This window comes from Macadamia integrifolia, chromosome 9 (assembly GCF_013358625.1).
Source record: "Macadamia integrifolia cultivar HAES 741 chromosome 9, SCU_Mint_v3, whole genome shotgun sequence".
Classification (NCBI taxonomy): Eukaryota; Viridiplantae; Streptophyta; class Magnoliopsida; order Proteales; family Proteaceae; genus Macadamia; species Macadamia integrifolia.
Window position 1 is genome coordinate 11,816,110 of NC_056565.1, and position 21,117 is coordinate 11,837,226.

The 21,117-nt window shown below is 37.6% G+C and overlaps 2 protein-coding genes across 2 annotated transcripts; one reads left to right on the plus strand and one right to left on the minus strand.

Moving 5' to 3' along the window:
• Positions 1–558: 558 nt before the first annotated feature.
• Positions 559–11,904, minus strand: LOC122089822 (pyruvate kinase 1, cytosolic). Its single transcript, XM_042659521.1, has 16 exons — positions 11,676–11,904; positions 11,397–11,493; positions 11,068–11,165; positions 10,629–10,787; positions 7,570–7,647; positions 7,152–7,283; positions 6,079–6,159; positions 5,798–5,869; positions 5,515–5,604; positions 4,295–4,439; positions 4,054–4,142; positions 3,410–3,505; positions 3,159–3,226; positions 2,887–2,986; positions 1,564–1,623; positions 559–961 (listed from the first exon to the last, which is right to left on the minus strand). The coding sequence occupies exons 1-16, from the start codon at positions 11,742–11,744 to the stop codon at positions 809–811; spliced, it is 1,587 nt and encodes a 528-aa protein (XP_042515455.1). The 5' UTR covers positions 11,745–11,904; the 3' UTR covers positions 559–808.
• Positions 11,905–13,170: 1,266 nt separating this feature from the next.
• On the plus strand, positions 13,171–20,738 carry LOC122088343. The gene is made up of 3 exons (XM_042657576.1): positions 13,171–13,301; positions 15,292–15,626; positions 20,507–20,738. The coding sequence occupies exons 2-3, from the start codon at positions 15,354–15,356 to the stop codon at positions 20,615–20,617; spliced, it is 384 nt and encodes a 127-aa protein (XP_042513510.1). The 5' UTR covers positions 13,171–13,301; positions 15,292–15,353; the 3' UTR covers positions 20,618–20,738.
• Positions 20,739–21,117: the final 379 nt, after the last annotated feature.

The window sequence follows — 21,117 nt, forward strand, 5'->3', positions numbered from 1 at the left end:
AGCATGGTTTAAGTATCTCCGATACCCTCCAACATGTATATTAAATTTAACCCACCGATATGGCATCCAATACGATTCTTTAATCTTAAATTTAACCTACCGATACAACAATCAATACAATACTTTAATCCTTGATCCTTAGCATCTCTTACCATATCTTAAATTTAGGCGACCAATACAACGATCGATACCAATACTTTAATCCTTGGCCCTAGGTAGGGCCCACTCAAGTGTAAACCTTCATTAATTATGAATTTATCATAAAACATATGCAATGTAAGATGTGGGTATATAAAACATGATAGTACACAAATGGTATTATAAGTATAAATGTATACCATTTGTGTAGAAACATAATAGATTAGACCTAACTATAACCAGGCTGGGTTTGTATTGAGAAACCTCAATCAGAATATGTGCAATTGAGTTCAAAGAGAAGTTTGTGCAATTTAGTTTAAAAAGAAGTTTGAGCACTGTAACTGCAATCAACTTAAAAGACATGAAAGCAGAAACAATAAATCAATGCAAGGAAATCTACATTTGAAGATGTAGACTGTATTCACCCAGAAAAAAAAAGACGTAAATTGATTCAATCAATTGATCAAAGTACAGCAATGACAGCTTTAAATTATGACTGAATGCTCACTACCTCGTAGTACACTCTTAATACACGTCCACTTACAATCTCATATTTCTGACACCGGCAACGACAAATGTGAGGTCTACCAACCTCAGACAAAATGGAGAAACAAAGGGCAAAAGAAATTTAAGACAAAGTCATGGAAAATAAGGGAGATTGAAACAGGTTTCAATCTTCAAGCTCAATAATCTTCACCACAGATGCATCACCGACTTTTTGGCAAACAACAACACGATCATGTGGCTTTACGACACCAGATGTTTTGCCATAATCAAGAGCAACCTTCAGGACCGACTCATTTGTGGCACTTGTTGACTCCGCCTAAAGAGTTAAATTCATGAAAAAAAATCGTAAGAAACTCTTAGGGCAGCATTTGGTTGACAAGACATGCATGTTACGGTTGACTGAAACCCCGAAAACCCCATGATACATTTTCCCATTTACCCAACCAAGAAATGAAGGTGCCGAAAAAAGTAGGCAGGTATAACATTAACGAACTTCCAAATTTCACTAGTTTGACTTGAAGTGATCTGGTATTGTGTATTTCCTTATCATTGCATTAAGGACTAATGTGGATTTTGGCAACTGACACCTTTTTTCTGTAAATAGTAGTAGTTGTTTTGCACATGCACATTACCCAGTTACTGTAACTGCAAGGTCTAGATGATGGGTTAATCATCATATCTCCATTATCATCAGAACAACAATTATTCATAGACTAAACATATATATATATATATATTTTTTTTTTTTTTTTTTTTTTGTGGGGTATCAGAGATAATTAGGGAAATTTGAGGAACATAACATAGACAATGAACTAGCAGCCAGACTTTGATCACTTAATCAGGATACATAAACCAGTCATTTTTCTTTGCTTCAAATACTGGACCACAGAGAAAAAGAAAATAAAATAAAAGATTTACCGGATGTCGGGGATCTGCAAGCATGGGGAAAAGACCTCTGACTATAAGTGATTGCCTTGCCTGTTCAATCCATTATCAGAAAAATATTGTTTAGATTAAATATCAACTGGGTAAGATTGAAATAAATAACTAACAAATAAACAAATAGATGAGTAAATATATAGACTGGAATAGGTATGCAGAGGATTGCATGTTTTCAATATAACTTAAATTATTGGGCATTAATCAATAGAGTACTGTGACAATTAATTATAATACTTAAAAGAAAGATAAAAAAAATCACAGGCTTCACAACTCAAAAAGATCATGTATATGCATTGCATCAGGTGCCAAGTATATGGAAGGTAGGCCTGCAAGGTCAAAGCCCACCTCAACAGAGAAGACAGAAGTAGGGTGGTCAACCTAAAATTAGCTCCCTAAAGTGTGCTACTTCTTGTTATAGAAGCAACAGTATAGATTCTCACAATCAGCTTTCCCACCCCGAGCAGAACAGTCCCTCGAAGATGAACCCACTTCTATAGTGAAGCCATGCCATTCCTTGTCTATAGTGAGCCCTTCCATCTTCCATCTAGGAGGTCCAAGGAGTCGAGGAAAAGAGGAATATGAACCCACTTCTCACATTTTCTGGTTTAGAGAATTTGAATTTTCAGATATGAGTCACTCTCAAAGCACACATTTTGAAATTCCAGGGCAGCCAGTACCATATTCAAGCATTAAGATGATAACCACTAACCCAGTTGCCGAGTACTTGCATACAATATAGCAGGATAAGTAGACTAACATGAATTGCATAAGACTAAATTACCAGAAAATGAAAAGTGGGAAAAAACGAGAACCATTCTACTCAACACAAAAAAAGGGAGGGGGAAGAAGAGGGGGGGGGGATCTAATTACCATGATCTAGCCATATGGTCTGGAAACAATTCAATTAGGTCCAAAAGCAAAGGAGTCAAGGTTACTCTGCTGAATTTATTACATTGATTAAGTGCAGGAAAATTATCAAAATCCACAAAAAAAAAAATGGAGAATTTAAGGATTAAGTAAATAGTAGAACCAAAGAAAACCAATATGGAAAGGTACAGGAAATTATAAGCGTGAGATAAAAAACATTCAGCATGCCTGTCCACTAATGGGTCAGATTAGGAAATACAGCTAGACATGACATTCTGCCCCCAAAAGCAACTGAGGCAAGTGGAAAGCCCAGGGACTCCATCCCTAAACGGTTAGCTTAGGAAACTCGGTCATAAGCTACATTTTGCATCCCAAGAAAGTGGAAAGTTAAATGTTATGGGCAACCAGAAATGAAGCAGAGAAGTGAAGTACCTCAAAAGCACCAGTAAAGCTCCACTTGAGCTGATTTGTTTTCAGTCGAGGTATAACAACTGATATAACAGGCATTGTTGGCCTATACTTCGCAATCAATCTGCATTCATGGGAAATTTTCATTAAGAGTTCTCATCACTGAATATGCACATTGAGAACTACACAATTCAGCTGACAGCAACACACATATGAGCACCTGTCCCATAGAGACACACAATAGGGATGCATGTTCACAAAGCTTTTGAAGAAAAGAAATAAAATTAGAAAATTACCTTGCAGCCCTTCCAGATGAGGTGAAGCAAATAATTACAGAGGCCTTCACCTTAATTGCTGCACGAACCTGGATTAAAGCACAAGAAAGAGAACCAAATATTATACATAATTCTGAAAAATAATAGTCATAATAAATATCCATGTACAAGAATTTGGACCAAAAAAGTTTGACTGAAGCAATGGTCTAATTATTGATACTATATATTGATAATATCAGATGATTAAAAGTAGAGGCCCCAAAATAAAATACCGCAGAGGAAGCAATTGATTCCAAGTGGGTCATTGGTTCTCCAACATACTTTACAGTCTTCTTGAAATACAAATCTTGATTGTAAACCTTCTCCGCCTGCAGATATAGCATTTTAAGCAAATGACCAAAGATGAGAAGACAAAGAGACTATAAACTAAACATCTCCATACACTATGTCAACCTGTAAAGCTCATATGATAATAAGCTCCACAAAGATGTATAATGAGTCTCATGTTGGGTAAAGGCTTAGGCAGTGGAAGCCACACACATCCACCACCAAAATTGAATATGGTTTACGGAGAATATAGAAGTAGTTGAGCTACATGTATAGAATATAACTAAAAACAGAATGAATTCAATAACCTCCACACCCCAAACCCACCCCCCCCAAAAAAAAAAAAAAAAAACTCTATTAAGGAATATATTTTGAATCAATTCAATACCCAACCTCACCAACTCAACATGACCATTGATATCAAATACTCAACAGAGAAGGACAAAAAGACCCAGGACATTGTTCAGAAGGTACAGTCACAAAAGTAACAGCATGAAATCAATGTCAAATTGGACTGGTTCTACTCAACATGAATAAATGTAATTTCTTATCGAAATAATGTTGTACCACAAAATAAGAAAGTGCTCACCTCGGCACAAATTTTACCAACAGTGGAAATGGTCTCAACAGGGTATAATCCTCTTAGAGTCTCTGCACCTAAAAGAATTCCATCACTCCCTGTATCCATCACAAAATGAAAGGAAATAGATTAGGTCCTGTATTGTAGCATGTCATATTGGAACTTATAAAAACATGAAGAGATGGAAAAGAAAATATTAAGAAGGACCTCAACCAAATTTTATTCAGAGAAATATGTCAATGTAGCATACCATCTAATACAGCATTGGCAACGTCAGTTGCCTCTGCACGAGTAGGTCTCAGATTGTCAGTCATACTGTCCACAACACGAGTAACCACTGCAGGCTTTCCAGCCATGTTGCACTTGTAAACAGCAGCCTTTTGAAATAAAAACACCTGAAAAAAATCATTTTAGATGATAAACAGCACAGTATAGTTAGTTTAGCATGATGAAAATTGCCAAATAGCAGCATGCTAGCACCTAAATAGATAAGGTTGAATTAAATGAAAATATGCAACAGAAATGATCAGAACAGGACAGCACAAGAATAATCATTGTAAACAACATTGAACCATTTGATTAACTAATGACTTTTCAGTGGACCTAGTTTCACAAATCACCAGCTCAAGCTTTTCTATCAGGCAAAAGTTCATTTCTAATGCCAACTGGGAAGCTGGTTTAGATTTGAGTAATAGGTATGCTCAGCAGGCTTATCAATGAAAACTTTCATCTAAGATGACTCCCTATGATTTAATTATGAAGAATTTTACAAATCACTAGCCAGCATTGGAAGATTGAGTCACCAAAAAGATGATAACCCTTATGATAACCGCTAGGCGACAAGTCGGAATAAAAATCAGAACTCCAGTTAATATTCCCACAAATTAACCTTGGCCAAATAAAACACCATCAGACATGAACCTTGCCACCAAACCTAATTTCTCATGCATGAGTATCATCAGAGATCTCTCTCTTTCAAATTAAAGAAAAACAAAGTTTTTCTTCACATTACAGTCCATATCCAACTTGTTTACATTAAACACTGTTGAAATTTAATATCTATCAAAAATAAAAAAACACATAATGGAATTTATGCATATAAATTTGTTACCATGGTGGTTTGGCAAGTATATAGTATGCACATAACATGTCCCCAGAAAGTGTACTGTTTTAATTTTATAGTGGACCCACAAGTGAACATATTTGTGTATCCACTGGTATGGAAGGAAAAAAGGCATGAATGTGCTGTCTGGGTGAGAAGGATCCAACTTTAAGGCATCATGATAAAATGGCCTTGGGCCTCATCAAGCAAGCTTAGTGCTAAAAACAAAATAAAATCAAATGGCTTTGTACATATTTGTGTAGTTGTTCAAATGGTGTGGTTTAAATCTGTCTATACATACAGCAAAACCACAGAAGTAAATATCCAAAACCTTTTAAATTTTTCATCCAACAGCTCAGAAACCTGACCTTCTCAGGAGGAAGATCTATGCCCAGATTCCCACGAGAGAGAATAATGCCATCTGCTTCTTGTAGAATCTCATCAAAATGCGTTAGGCCCTGCAAGAAATTGCAATAAAAGAACAGTGGAAGTTTATTTTCTCAAACAAGCAACTGTAGGGAACTAAGTTAAAACTTAAAACAGAAGATCAAATGTTTCTTTCTTTCTTCTTCTTTTTTAGGACACAATTGACAGACAATTAGATATCTGACCAACTATTTCTCATTCAGACTAATCAGATTTGCATCTTACCTCTACGTTTTCAATCTTTGCAAAAATCTGTGTCTGATGAAGATCACCCGATTTGGAAAGCAACTCACGGGCCTGCATCAGAAAATCATATAAGGTCGATTAAAGATAATAAAATTTTGGATGAAAGATGTAGCTGCAGCGAACCTAAAAAGGTAAACAAATTATATAAAACTAAGAACCACAACCACGAGCAAGCAAAATTGATCACAAATTATGAGTGTTCAGAAAACAATAACAAAGTGATAAAGAACAAGAGGGCAATCATCAAGAACAGCCCTTACATGACGAACATCTTCTGCATGCCGGGTGTATGACAAGGAGAGGAAATCTATATGGTTGCGAACACCCCATGTACTTATAACCTGAAACAATAATTGCAATGTCATGATATGCACTTGGAAGGAAATCTGACTCAAATACATTCAACAACTTTCAGGTTTTCTTTATCCTAACAATTTTCAGTATCTAAAAGATGCCTCATGATTGTTAGGCTGTGGAATAATTTTCTAAATACCTCCTGTTGTTGTATGTTGATGTACATTGTAGTAACCCTTACTTAACCATTGAACTTTTGGGATAAGCGGTTGTAAAATGGTATCAGAGCACCAGGCCAATTATGCTAATTAAAGCATCTGTGTACAGTCACCAAAAGCTCACATCGGCTCCCTCTGGGAACAAACCCCTTCATATACCAATTGGACCTCTCCACCTAACAGCTTAAGCTTTTGGGTCGGACACTTCAATATGGTACCAGAGCCAGGAAGTCAGGTGTTCGATCCTTGATAAATGCAAGGGGTTTGTGTCATGTGTTGAAGTGGCCCTATGCTTTGTGCCCCATTGATACACCACATGATGGTGTCGAGTGCAGAGCCCCATGTGGAGCCTACAAGTGCTGGGAGGTGGTGTTGTGTGCCGATATATATTGTTGTAACCCTTACTTAACAGCTCAAGCTTTTGGGATAAGCAGTTGTAAAACCTCAAGCTTTTGGGATAAGTGATTGTTCTGCGTTGAAGAGCCCCTATGCTTTGTGCCCATTGATATCATGTGATGGTGTCAAGTGCAGAGCTGTTTTGGGGGGGGGGGGGGGTGAACGTGCCAAGAGTGTTTGTAACAGCTCAAGCTTTTCAGCTAAGTGGTTGTAACACCTCTGCTTTTGGAATGTTTGCAGGCAGAAAGTAGCAAGTTTAGAAACCAACCCACTGTCATAGAATAACAGTTGAATGTGGAAAAACAAACCACCTTCACATTCCATGGTTATTAGATATTTGACAGAGACCCAAAAAAAAAACCTAAGTTGAAAAGGCATTATCTTAGTTCTGTAGCCAAAAAAGAACTGTTGCAAAACAAACTCACTTCTTTATCCTTTTCTGTCAGGGTAGGCAGATCAATATGGATTTGAGAAACATGCAAAGTGAACAAGGAACCAGTGAGAGTAGCAGTGTTTTTTATCATACAGACCACATCTTCACCCTTCACCTCAGATACCTGCAGATGGAAAAGAAATACATAAAGAGCTTGTAGAAGAATTATGATGCCCCATGAAGTAAAAATCCTACTTGAACCATCACACTCTGCTGCCCAACTGTTTTTAAACTCAAAAAGATAATTGACAAGCAGGCTGTCAAGCTGATCGACTCTAGTCCAAATTATTAAGAAGACATGGAGGGTAGAATAGCAAGTAACTGAAAAAGAGACCAAGTCTTCTATCATACTGTCATGCATTCAGTAAACTCAGAGATTTGATCCAACACTGTAACAACAACTGTCTTACCTCCAGCCAAACAGAAGTAGTTTCACTTCCTGTGAACAGGTACTGGCCAATAAAAATGGTATCTCCTTTCTTCACTGCCTGCAAACCAAACAAATGCTTCAATTCAGGTTATACAGAAGATTATTCAGAGAAAAGCATGATAACAAAAGCACCAGATTAGAACTAAAAAAATAATAGAGGAAAGCTAATGTAGACTGGGATAGGGAGTCTAACCAAGTCTCAACTGTAGGATCTTTCTATCAAAAGAACCACTAGAATAGAACAGCAATACAAATAGATCAGAAATAATGAAGAAATCAGTTCTGGAAATTAGGTTGTCGATTCCAGAAGTGAAGGATTTTGTGACCAAAATATAATCAGATATGAAGAGACATAACAGGTACTGATATGGAGTAAGAACAGGTCATAAATCATGAATAAACACCATAGGAAACCAAGGAAATTAGAGTCAGTCTATCGATTTCAAATATGGGTAGAATAGGTCACTAGAAGACAAAGTTTGGGAGATTTCTAATATCTCTTGAACACTTTGAAAGAAAAGGTTCCCCTTTGGGTCGAGTTCCCCCTTAGGTAGGACCTAACTTCGATCCAAAAATCAGCCAAAACTGATGGCTGGTTAGGTCTGGGAAGGTTCTGAAAATTGCTAACAGAGTATGCAATTTTCTGGGCAAAACTGAGAAGGAAAACTGAATTTAATACCTGTAAGAACTTAAGCAGATCAATAACACTTTGTGTAGTTGAGAGAAGAAGAAGATGAGTTAAGGAAGAGGACCTCTTGTGCTTCACACCGCTGAGAATCAATTGGATCAAACACCAATTCCATCAGCCTTGATCAAACACAAGACGAATCTCCATGTAGAAGACACTAGCAACAACCATTAATTTTTTTATCAAAATCATCTAGGCCTTTAGGAGCCTCTTCTTCTTTATTTATAATGTTAATGGGGGAGGGAATTACAAAATAGAAGGTTCCTCAAAAAGGAAACCAAATATTCTCCTAATACAATAGCTACTAAAAACTGAAATTAGAAACTAGTTCAAAAAGGAAACTAACTACTAAGGACTTGACTCAATTAATAACTTGACTCATAAGGAAACAAATATAACTCAAATCAAGCCCAACTAGAAAGGAAACTAATGAAAATGGAAACTAACTAATAATCCCGTACTCAATCTTAGAGCTCCCTTTTTAGACCCATAAAACTGGTCTATTACACTCAAAACACATGGGATCAAAAGCCTAACATGTATGGAACCCAACCCTAGGCTTATTCCTAATAAAACAAGCCTATTTTGGTAATTAATCTGCATCAAAAGCATATCTGAAAAGCTATCAATTTACAAGAGAAAGCCAGAAAGGAGCAAAGTACTTGTCCAAAGTGGAAGAAAAAACAAAAATCTACAGGAATCAACACTGGAAACACTAGGTTTGCACTCTGCAGAAGAGAGGAAGGTGATCCAGCAACTCAATGGGGATAAAATTTTGATTAATAACAAGAGAATCTCTCTTTTTTATTTTTGTTTTTAGAGAGGTACAGCTAATTTTCATTGAAAAATAGAATGGGGCAAAAATCCCCCGTATTCATGCAGGTATCTACACCCTCTAGCATCCTCTTGAGACAGAATGCGAAGGTCTCCACGGAGGTTTTCCATAACATAGGGCCCAGCTGACACTGGGAAAGGTAGTCAGCACAACAACTGGCCTCCTTAACATGAAAGATGAAATCTCCACAAACAGGGTCTAAGGCTAAAGATGGCACCGATAATGCACCATGCAACACATGCGGAGGTGGAGAACCCATATTCATCAATAACCACTTTGAAATCAAAGAAACCTAGACTTACCTGGAGACCCTCATGCTGCCTCCTCAAAATTGCAAACTATCGTCAACAAAAGTTGACACTCATGGGCCATGTAACCAGCCACAGAAAAAAGGACCTCACACTACATGATTCTGAGCAATGCACCCATAGCCTGCCACCCCACTCATTAAAGAGCTATCAAAATCAATGCCTACCAAAACCTGGCGGGCAAGGGCGCCATGTAACCCATTTAACAAAAGGAAGAGTGAAGTCTGCTTGTATCACTGTATGCACATTGACCTTATAGTTCTCTTCAGTCCAGTGAATCAACAACAATTAGGCCTTGCCTGCCCCATCTAGAGACAATTTAAGATCACAGCCTATGAGAAGCTCCAAAGCTCAATGCACTTTCTTGCCCCATTTATCTCTGCCTCCCTGTTATGTAAGATATCACAATGCTCAAGAAATTGCAATATCAAAATGAAATCTACAAAGAATCATCTTTGTAAGCTCTGTATCTGTTCAATGATTTTGAACCATCTGAAGAGGCTTTCCAGATGAAATTCATGAAAAAGCATCATTAGAAGCCTCAGATATGTTCAATGATTGGAACCACCTTCCGCATTCAAAATTCTCTCCAATCCCAAAGGTCTAACAAAAGAATTCTTATGAAAATGAAAATCTTCAGCAAGGATCAACGTGTAATTGAAAGAACTAGTCCAGAAATTGAAGATTAGTTGTTAGAGCATCATACTCAAACTGGTTCTCTGACTTTTTACGATGTTATATAAAAAGTGCAGAATCACTTATATGAAACACGAATTAAAAATTATACGCAGGCCCTAAGCTTGTCAGGATGGCCCAAGTTTCTGCCACGTGGAAAATGGGATGGGGCCCAAATTTTGTGGACAGGTGGACCACAAGGTCCCAGCCTATGTGTCAAGTTTCAGCCCAAAAAGAGGTAATTTGATTCAATTAGGTTACCAAATTTGACATGTGGCTGATCCAATCATAGACCTATCTATCCAACGGTCAGAATTTTCACATCATCCTGCCACGTGGCCAAAAAATGGTGAGCCACCTTGCTAAGCTTATCAAATCAGCCCATATAAAGCAAATTTTGGCTTAAATAATCAAATAAATAAAAAATCACCACAATAACAAGAAAACTATGAAAAAAATGGATAACTGAGAGAACTCAAGAAGAAGAGAATAAAATAAAATAAAAGCAGCATATGATGAAAATTATTTCTCACCTTTGCCAATCCAGCAAAATTGATTGGCAATAGCTCTGAAGTGGCAACCTTATCTTTGTGATCAGGTGTTAGAACAACATAAGCATCTGCCTGAAGCGAAATGGAATGTTCACCTTTATTTACAACCTGCAACTCTGCTCCCACTGTGTCCAGCATAACCTAAAAAGGGGTGGAGGAATCAATAACAAGTTCAATTATTTATTCGTTTCTTTAATGCGGTTATTACCTTTCCTGTTTTAGTTGAACTAGAAATAAAAATCGAAGCAGTCAAACCAAAAGGGACAAAAGAATTCAGAAGCACCTCTGCTAAATAGGTAGCTAGCGGAAAGAAAAAAGGGGAAACGATCCCTTTTTAAACGTTAATAAATAAATAAAGTTTCTAAACTTTGGACTGGAAGCTAACAATCGGAGGACAATACGATTGGAAGAGAGAGCTTACAGCGCAGAGCTTCTTAGTGCCTTTGATAGCCGTCCTCAAATTTTCTAGAGTCTCTTGATGATAGTCGGGGTCTCCCCACGAAAAATCAAAACGTGCCACTGCCAACAAGACAAATACAAATCATAAAAAACTCCAACTTCTCAAGCAAAACGACAGAAACTCTCAAGCCTGAAAATTCGGTGAGACGAAAAACTCCAAAAACCATTTCAATCGATAAGCAAGAAGTCATTTTTGTTTTTCCCCTTCTCCAAGCAAAGAATGAAACGAAGCATACAGCGGCAGTTATCTAACAAACAGAATCACAATCGAAAGGATCGAACAGATCATACCAGACATCCCAGCCTTAAGACAACCAGAAATAGCCTCGACGGATCTCGACTTCGGACCCAGTGTCCCGACGATTTTTGTCATTGCAGGAAAGAAACTCTGTATAATCCATCACCAAAAGTTCCACCTCAAGATCAGAAAAGTAAACGAAAGCTCGAAATAGCATCCAAAAAGAAAGAATTGCGAGCAAAGGAGTATCTTTCTAAGAAGAAACTCATAGGAGCCGATGTTGCAGAGGAAACACATGAAATGAGAAACTAGAGAAGATTATTAGTACTTACAGACTTGGATGGCTCAAGGATGGAAGCCATCCTAATAGGCTCCTCGAGAAGCAAATGCGTCGAATGCATTTTCGATCTGCCTACTGATCAATGAAGGAATAAGAAGAAGGTTTGAAACTCTGAATCTTCGACCGACGGTCGCGTTGATCGAAACGAGAAGCGAAGCAGAGATGTGAGAGATAGGGAGAGAGAGGTTCTCTGTTTCAGAGTTTCTTCTTCCCGGCTATGCTTCGTTGTTAACGCGACCATTAACTTAATGAGGGAAATATGATTGAGCAGTATATGCTGGAGAATCCCAACTTGGCTTGGAAGACCTAACATGTCCAAAACCGTTGGATTGGAACCTTTCTAGAAGTTTGATAGAGAATAAACTCTGACTTTCTTAGCCAACTGAAATTAAAAGAATCCAATACGACAGTTCTCATAGGCTACAGCCTCATTGGTCGAAATGTCAACAAATTGGGTTTCTCTTTCTGACCCGGTCCGGGTATGGTCAACCTTAACGTCTTGACCCCACTTAAGATCTGAAGCACGGCAGAGGAATGTGCCATGCGGGCCAGATTGGGTGTGGTATGTGTCGGGCTTCGAGAACTAGGGTATGCCAAACCCATGGCCATACCTAACCATCAGGGGTCATCCCAAACCTAACCATCAAGGGTTTCAAAGTTTGACCCAACTCCGGTCCTAGTTTCCACAGGTTAGGTTGGAAGGGGGAATAGTGGGTCCCACTCCACATGTAACCAGAGTTGTTGGATTGGAATTGGCGATTTTTCAGTTAAGTGGTGGTGTGATATGGTATGGTTCATGTTCATGGTTGCCCGTTAGCCTTAAGAGAAAGAGAGCATGCCACGGCCATGGCCACGGCGTATGGAAAAGGGCGGGATGGACCACACGGAGCACACCTAAATAAAGCAATTTCATTACCAAGTGGAAATGTTGTGTACAAAATATATATATATATATATATATAGAGTAATGTTTGATATCTAATAAATGTTGTCACCTAGGGTTAAGAGATTCTTGGTTATTTGATGTTATGATTGGATTTTTATAATGGTGAGCTATTAATTTTGGTCTTTCTGACTTTTTCACCAAACTAGGGTTATGGAAGTCGAACCTACTTCTTTCATAACCCCTCTCAATAACGATTGAACAAACACTAGCTAGCCTTACATATATACAAGGTTTTAATGAGTTCAATCGACTGATCACTTAAAGATCCATTGTGGTATACTTTTTCAAGTCTAACATTGGCATGTGACATTTTACTTCCTTGCTTTTTGATATGCTTGTTGGAGAAGGTTGGTGAAGTATAAAAATGATATATAATAAAATTCGAACTTGCGAAAGTTCGATTATATCATACCTTTTTGGGATCCAATCAAAAAGTCAGCACCCTTGAGGAAGTGCTTGTAAAGCAGGGGCAGCTTGCCTATGGAGTCTAGCATAAGTCAAGAGAAGGTCACATGTTTGACCCTCATAACCCCCTCTTCCAATCTAGTAATAGAGATAGTAATAGTTTAATAACAAGTGTGGCCCATTGGCCCCTATTGACCCTTTGTAAGTCTTTGTCTGGACCCATTGTGAGTCTTGGGGGGGAAAAAAAAATCAGAACCTTGGCCTAGTAAGTGATTGCAAGCACGAGAGCTAATTCTTCAAATGTTATTTTTAGGAAGCAGCAAAACGGGAACCTTTCACGCATACATCACAATATCAATTTACTCACTTTTAATTATATATTTTTAATTTTAGGAATGAAAAAAGTCTCAGCAAGCAAATAGATGATTTATTAAGAGAGAGACGTGCAATTCTTTATAAATTATTGATATTTTATAATATATCGATTTTTATATGGAAAAGATTCTAGGGAAGGAAACACTAGTACCCTTTCTTTATCTTTATCCTCCTCATATGAAATTACTTTATTACCCTCCTATGCATGTATGAAAAATCATTATTCCACACCTCATTGATGCACTCTTCTATTCCGTTTGCTCAAAGATTCTTCTCCCTTTTTTAACTTACCTTATAATATTTTAAGATATTTTTTTTTTTTAGTTTGGAATTACTATTAGTAAGTTAATTGCTAACGCTATTGTTTTTGTATTTGAATAATGAGAAAGTATTATTATAACCAAAGTGTGTAACCTTATTTTTTTTTACCCTTGTATAGATAATATATATATATATATATATTTTCAACGAGGATAAATCATATCATTTCATATAAATACTATATTAAATAAATTTCAACAATTAAAAATATTTTTTAAATTTTATATTAAATTATACATTCAATAAATTTTGAAAATAAGACAAGGACAATTAGAAAAAAAGGTCAATTTAAATGTAACCAACCCTGTTTCAATTGATTTTGTAACCTAAGTTTACAATCCCTCAATACCCCTATATGTATTATAAGATTGAACATCAAAGTAAAGGTAAATATGTCATTTAAATTTAAAAAATTGAATGCATCATTTAAACATTGAATGTGTTATTTATTTTTTTAAATTTACAATTCCTCAATACCCCTAATGTTCGTTTTCTTTGAAAAGATGAATTTGGATAAGAAAGTTTCTTCTCATTTTATTAATTGGCATAAAGTTTGTACCCCTAAGTCTATGGGTGGTGTTGATTTTAAGAAATACCTTTACACATAATGTGGTTCTCTTGGTTAAGTTGGATTAGAGATTGTTGAGTGATAACAAAGGTCTTTGGTTTAGTGTCTTAAGGGCAAACTACTTCCTTAATAAGACCTTACTTGGTATCGAGTTAATGCATAAGTTCTTAATTTGAAGCTCTGTTAGGTGTAACTCAACATTTATAGTCAATTTTTTTTATCAACAAACATGGGTTAAGTGAGGACAATGTCGTGAAATTTTATAAGAAGTTTGATTTGAAATATCACAAAGGCAGATTCAGTTATTGAACTCTCGGACGCTTATAAATTTTCAAAAGACTCTATTACCAAACTGTGCATAAGATGAATGTTATGCACTTATACATTGATGATTATACTAAGTGGATTGATTATTATGATTTATATTTTTATTATGTTTCGTGATTGATGAAACAATTGTGATTACAATTTTTATATCATTCATGCATCATGCGCATATGATAATTGATTGCTAATGTGATACATGTACTGTAAATATTAAAAATAAATCCATTTTTTTTTCTTCCAATAAAAGAATAATTATAGAATTCGAACACAAATTTTTTTTTTTTAATTTATTTGTTTCAAAATCTCAAATTATTCAAATGAATAATTCCTGAATCTAGATTTACCACAAATGATTCAAATGAATAATTCGTTTAAGTTTAAAAGTCACGATTTTGTTCGGATCTTCTGGGAGGGGTAAATATGTACGCAAGCTTACCCCCTACTTTACAGAAGAGGTTGTTTACAAGTTTTGAACCTGTGACCAATATATTGCAATTGTTTAACTTAATTGTTGTGTCACAAACTAGCCCACTATGTTCAAATTATTTTTTCATAGCCCATGATGGCCAGGCCCAAGTGGGAAAGCTCGGCCTACGACACGGACTAGGCTGGTTGACTCAGTCGATGGGTTCTCTTTCAAGACTCTCCCTACTCTGCAAGTTTTAACCTAGGTTAGCAGAAGGAAAACGCAGCAGAGTCAATCGAAAAGGTAAAATTGTCGAACAAGTATGGCGGAAGATGATCAAAAAACCGTTACAAGCAAAGCAGCAGGTACAAACCGAGGACATCCTCTTGCATTCCTTTCAAATTTTGGTATAAAATTCCCTCCATGGAAGGAAGAATCCAAAACTATTACAAAAGAGCCGAGAGTAGACAAAGAGGTCAGAGAAGCAAAGAAACCAGATATGGTGAGGTTTCCGGATTCTCAGCGAGACATCCCTCCCTTGAAATTAGAAGTTGAAGAGTCTGAAAAGGGAACGGACCCTCGAATCTTGTGGCAGGTCTGTTATTCTTCCCATTTTCTTTTGATAGTCGTCCTCTGCTTGAAAGCCCTATAATTTTCTTATCGTATTAACGTTTAATTACTTAGGACTGTATTGTTGTTCGATCTTCAATCTGGAGAACTTAATTTAAACACCAAAACCTTTTCTTTGCTAGCATATGTTTCTTTCCTTCAGATTTATGGTTCTTCTTGAATGACTTTACTTTGACACTAGTTGATGGATTTTTATTTGCTGAGTCATGAGAAAAAGATTATCTTGGGTTTTGATTGGTGTATGAATATCTGTTATTTTTCTTTTCTTTGGGAAGGTGTTGGTGGTTTGTTTAGGTTTTATTTATTCTGTACAAGTTCAAATTCTCATTATCTGTTAGCCCTAGACAATAAATATAAGTTAGGTTCAGTCAAATTTAGGAGATGCCATTCTACTTCATGAGTGTTTGTAGTCTGTTCCTTTCCATATAGAATCAATTTTGTTTTGGCAGTGTCAATGGTTGTTCCTTTTTCTAGTCTAAGTATAAAAAGCGGTGTTTGGAATTTTAAATTCTGGCCCTCTCTTCTCCCACTATAAACATCACAGCAAAGAATGTAGCACAGGGAGTGAGATCTTGAGGAATCACCCAGTCACATTGGTTATAGTTATGAGGCTTTCCAACCAAGGTTGGGGGCGTCCTGACCCTGATTTATAGAATAGGATTTCACCTGTTTGTGGGGAAGCTGTTTCCATGGCTAGTTCATTGATGCAATGTAAAGCTCAAGTTTCTCTCACCTTCCATAGGAACTTTATCTCATAGTTGTTAAGGTGCCTAGGAGACCCCAAGGTGTTCGAGGGCTGCCTAAGTGCTTAGGCGACAAGGCGTCCTAGTGTGTGTGTGTGTGTGTGGAGATAGATATAGATTATCATTTTATGTATCCATTTTCAGCAAGTATGGTCAAATGTGTTATACTTGGTAAAAAGATCTTGAGGGCATTCTAGAGAGTAAATAGAGTTATAGAAGTAGGACGAAAAGTCAGAAATGGAGTTTCAGTTCACTTGAACAGATTTGTACTGGAGTCTATCAGTGATGTTGAGGATTCTGAGAAGTCGTAGGCAACTTTGTGATGCCTGTTGAAAACTGCTGGTCAATTTGGTTTTGGCATTATTATTTATTGAGAGCTGGTCATTGAAGTAGACGAAGAGCAACATTCTTATGTGTGAGTCAACTGAAGTGTATGTGTGATGAATGGACTTGGCACCATACCAAACCCCCCTGAATTGATCAAGCGCCTTTCGACAACCTTCTTGGCTTGAAGTAAGAGGTTCTAGTGAAGTGGGGCTTTTGAATGATTGAATTTTGGGTGAACATCCCATCCATGGCGATGTCAAATTCCTACATAATCAATCTGATGCCTACAAATAACTAACAGGTCTGAGGTATCCTTGCTGCATGGAGATTTCCTGTTTCACTCTTCTTTTTAAAATTAAACTCTGAACCAATTTAACTTTCCCTAGTGTTTTAACTTATTCTCTCTCCCTTTTGGACCCTCATAATTTAATTCCATCTTAACCTAGAAAACCGTTACAGCCTACATTCTGGTATTCTTATCCTTTTTACTGTTAGTATCGGTTCCTTTGTTACGTGAGTCTATTAGTTGTCACTCATATACTAAGGACATTATTGTAAAAACCTTTATATTTTGAGAAGCTAAGTATCTTGGGCCTGTGGTTAGGGTATTATTCTGAACCTAATTAATACGTTCTATCTCTCCTTTCTATATCTTCTCATCTTCTCCTTCTTCATTCTTCCCGCAGGTGCTGATCAGTTCTGTTTTGATGCTGTGACAAAATACACCATTACAACTTACAATCTTATACTGGGAGGTTTCATCTTTATATATCTTTAAAAATAGTTATGCATCAAAATCTTTCTCCTTTTCTCAACTGTTCTTATGTAGCAGCATTACCCATGGGGCTGACAAGTATGGGCCACAATGGAAGCCCACATCAAAGTCTCTCCTTTCCTCAACTGTTCTGATGCATCCACATTAGAGATGGGGAGAAGCCCAGACCAAGGACAAGTCTACTCTCGGGTTCTAACAAGTTCCATTTCAAAATTCATTCCCTGATGCAGTTTTGAGACTTACAATCCTTTGCTTTAAAGCCTCAATCACAACCTACTACAATTTTTTCTCCATTTTTATACTTAACCCATTCCCTTTGACCTGAAACATTACCTTATTTTGCGTATTCCTACTTGACGAAACCCTAATACAGTTGCCCAGCCCTAGGAGATGTCTACTCTATGGTTCTACCTGCAGTTTTATTGCCCAGAATCAAAAGAGTTTGTCATCATTAATCATCATTTAGCTGTTGGGGAATATTCAATCTTACATTACTTAAAATTTTTCCTTTTTTAATATTTTCTCCTTCCAAGTTGACAATTTATTCATCTCAACCATTTCAAGCTGTACTCATTCAACAGAGATGTTTTTTCTTGGGTGAATTAGTAAATGCATTAAAAGAAAATGTATCCCAAAAGGGAGACCAAAGTCCAAAAGGACAGCAACCAAGGCTTAGTGGGCTTAAGGAGTGGAAGGCATGTCACAAATGACATGTCTAAAACTACACAAGGCCCACAAGGCTGAAAACAAGAGCCTGAACCCCAACAACTTACAATTCAAAAGCCCACATGGGCTGAACAGGAACCCAGAAGCCCAAAGGAGGAGGAGGGGCAGACTAGGAAAAATGGAGATAGGGTTCCACCAAACCCTACCAATAGGTCTCATCACAACTTCTTCCAGCCGTCAAGACGTGAATCGGGATTATGGCGAAAAAGGTAGGCATGACGGCGGGGCATGGGCCTTGCGGAGGGCCGTGGACAAGAGAGAATCTGACCTCGCGAAGGTGATAGCTGCGAAGGGGGGCCAGCCTTTCGGAGGGCGTCGGCGAGGCAGCTGCCAGTCGTGCAAAATTGGCAACCTTGCGGGTTGCAAGCCTTGCGGAGAGCATGCCAAAGTCGTCAGGACACCGTTGGTCTACCATGGAACAAGAGGAGAGCATGGCAAGGTCAGCCACCAAAGCACACTTGAACATTGCAACTCAAGGACGAGCGCCAGTAGACCCAACGAGCGTTGGCAAGGGGGGGAGGAGCCAACAAGCCATTTTGGGAGCTGGTTGGAGCAGTTTTCGGCGACAAAACTATGCTCGAACAAGTAGCAACTCCCAGAAGAGTAGCGGCAGGCCAGAGTTCGCCAGCGGAAGAGGGAGCCAACGAATCCAGCAGGGAGGATCAGGGATCTCTGCAAGACCAGCATCAGATTAGAGACGGGAGAGGAAGGAAAGGGGAGGCGGCTAGGGTGGGTCGCGACCTCTCGGGCATGAGAGACCAAAGAAGAAGAAGAGGAAGAAAAGGGATCTCCCGGACTCGTGAGAAGAAGAAGAGCTTAGGATGCGAGGGAGAAGGAGAGGGAGAGGGAGAGGATAAGAGAAGAAGAAGAGAAAGGGAGGGGAGGGTCCCGCCAGGCTGCTCTAGGCGGCACAGTTAGAGTTCTTTGTTCTTGGGAGCGATGGTTCCGCTGCCCTCCTCACCGCTTGTATGTTCAACGGAGATGTTGATTGTTGAGAATCTGATGTTCTGACCAATAAGAGAATTTCCCTACTACAATTTAATGTGATGCTTTTGTGGGACTTGAGAAGCTCATTGCCATTTCATCAATTGCACTCTAATTTATGAGAGCCATCTCCTGAACCTCCCCCTTATAGACGATCCAACCGAGATTATTTCATTGGTTGTTATGCAGTCAGTTCTCGACCATTAATCTCCTATGTTCCTGCCATTTATGACTCTGCTAAAGATAGACAATACGTCTGAATTCTGATTATTGACATAAAATGGGTAATTGAAAACAAGGGAAGAAAATGTATACATGTTTGAACTTATGACTGAGGTAGGATCAATATTTGATATTCGACATATAGAAAGGAACCTTTGTCTATCCAATTATCTTGATTTGTCTAGCGGGGCCCTGCAAGTGGTTTAAGTCAAGTTGCCCATCCTATTACGCTTAGTAAGATTACCATCACAGGAAACATTATTTTAGTAAACTAAACAAATTTTATATACATGGTGCAGATCATAGACGAAGGAAATGGTCTGGTTCATTATTGAGCCAAATTTTGACCCAAGCCAGGTAATGTAAGACCAGTTTACACTAGTGTCACAGGAGGATCAATATGAGATAATATCAGTAGGTTATAGCAGGAACAAAAGTAACAGAAACCTTTAATACACCTTAACAGGGTGAACATCAGTGTTTGTAATCTATGAAGCTCTCAACATGTTTAGCATACTCTTGCACCAAAAAAACAAAAAAAAAAACTAATTAACATAATCTAGTTGATATTTAATTATAGAACAAAAAACCCAAACCATAACTAGACTGTTGGCTGACAATACAAGGAAGATTGTTAACTAGAAAATAAACAATCACTGAATTAGTAACTCAAATTTCTCAGATGGGGGTAATTCTCTGGGTGGGTTGACGGGTTGTTTTGTTGCTGAAGAGAGAATTAAGGACCAAACTAAAGAAGAAGAGTTCTGGGAGTCTACCTACAAGGCCATGAGAATTTTTCATAATTTACACACACAGACTCAAAGAACCCAAACTACCTTTAATTTAGTATTACTCAAAGTTTTGCTTCTAAAAGTGTGAGAATTTTCTTAACTTCCTAAACTCTTAATGAAATTAAAGACTTTTAGACCAACAAGCTACATACTAAAGTCTGTGACACGTAAAATCCCCTCAAAAGGTACAATGTGTGGGAATTATGTCTGCTAATTGCTAGAATGATTATTGTTTTCATTTTGTGTGCGAGTTCAAACTCATTTTTCTCTCTTTCAGGTGTATGCTCTTGGAGGTTTTTTTATTCTAAAGTGGATCTTGGCTAGATGGAATGAAAGGAGGCCCAAAGATGACTCATCCGGTGAACCACCATCTCATGGAGATGACTAGTTCCTCAATTCAAGATTTCAGTCATTACAGATTTGTTGGTTTAAATGGATTGTAGTCTTTACATATCGCAGATTGTTGTTAACAGAACAATGGTGATAACTAGTCATGAATCTTTTATGCCTTTTCTTGTCTCGATGCCAACTACAACTACTTAGATGAGTTGCATGTTTCTAGAATGTCTTGCATTACAAGTTTATCAAGGTGCCTCAAATATCATCCTAAGTGGTACATGGGATGAAGCCTAAATTTTGTAGACAGGTAGACCCCAAAGTCCACTACTAACATGTAAAGTTTGAATAGAATTTGCCAAATGAAAAAAAAATAGAGGTTTGATAGTTCAAAATACAGGGGAGTACACACAGTTGTTTAGGCATGCATGGACGTATGTGGGAGTGTATTTGATTGAAGAATTATACTTTGAAATTTGACACATGACTAATCCATGACATACAATATCTAGCCAATGATCAGAATAACCACGTCGTCTTTCCATGTGGCAT

Coding starts and splice junctions, on each gene's coding strand:
- LOC122089822 (XM_042659521.1), bottom strand. CDS start 11,744: ATGCATTCGACGCATTTGCTTCTCGAGGAGCCTATTAGGATGGCTTCC. Junction 10,788..11,067: donor GCACTAAGAAGCTCTGCGCT/GTAAGCTCTCTC, acceptor ACCCCTTTTTAG/GTTATGCTGGACACAGTGGG. Junction 2,987..3,158: donor TCATCTGGAAGGGCTGCAAG/GTAATTTTCTAA, acceptor CCATGAATGCAG/ATTGATTGCGAAGTATAGGC.
- LOC122088343 (XM_042657576.1), top strand. CDS start 15,354: ATGGCGGAAGATGATCAAAAAACCGTTACAAGCAAAGCAGCAGGTACA. Junction 15,627..20,506: donor ACCCTCGAATCTTGTGGCAG/GTCTGTTATTCT, acceptor TCTCTCTTTCAG/GTGTATGCTCTTGGAGGTTT.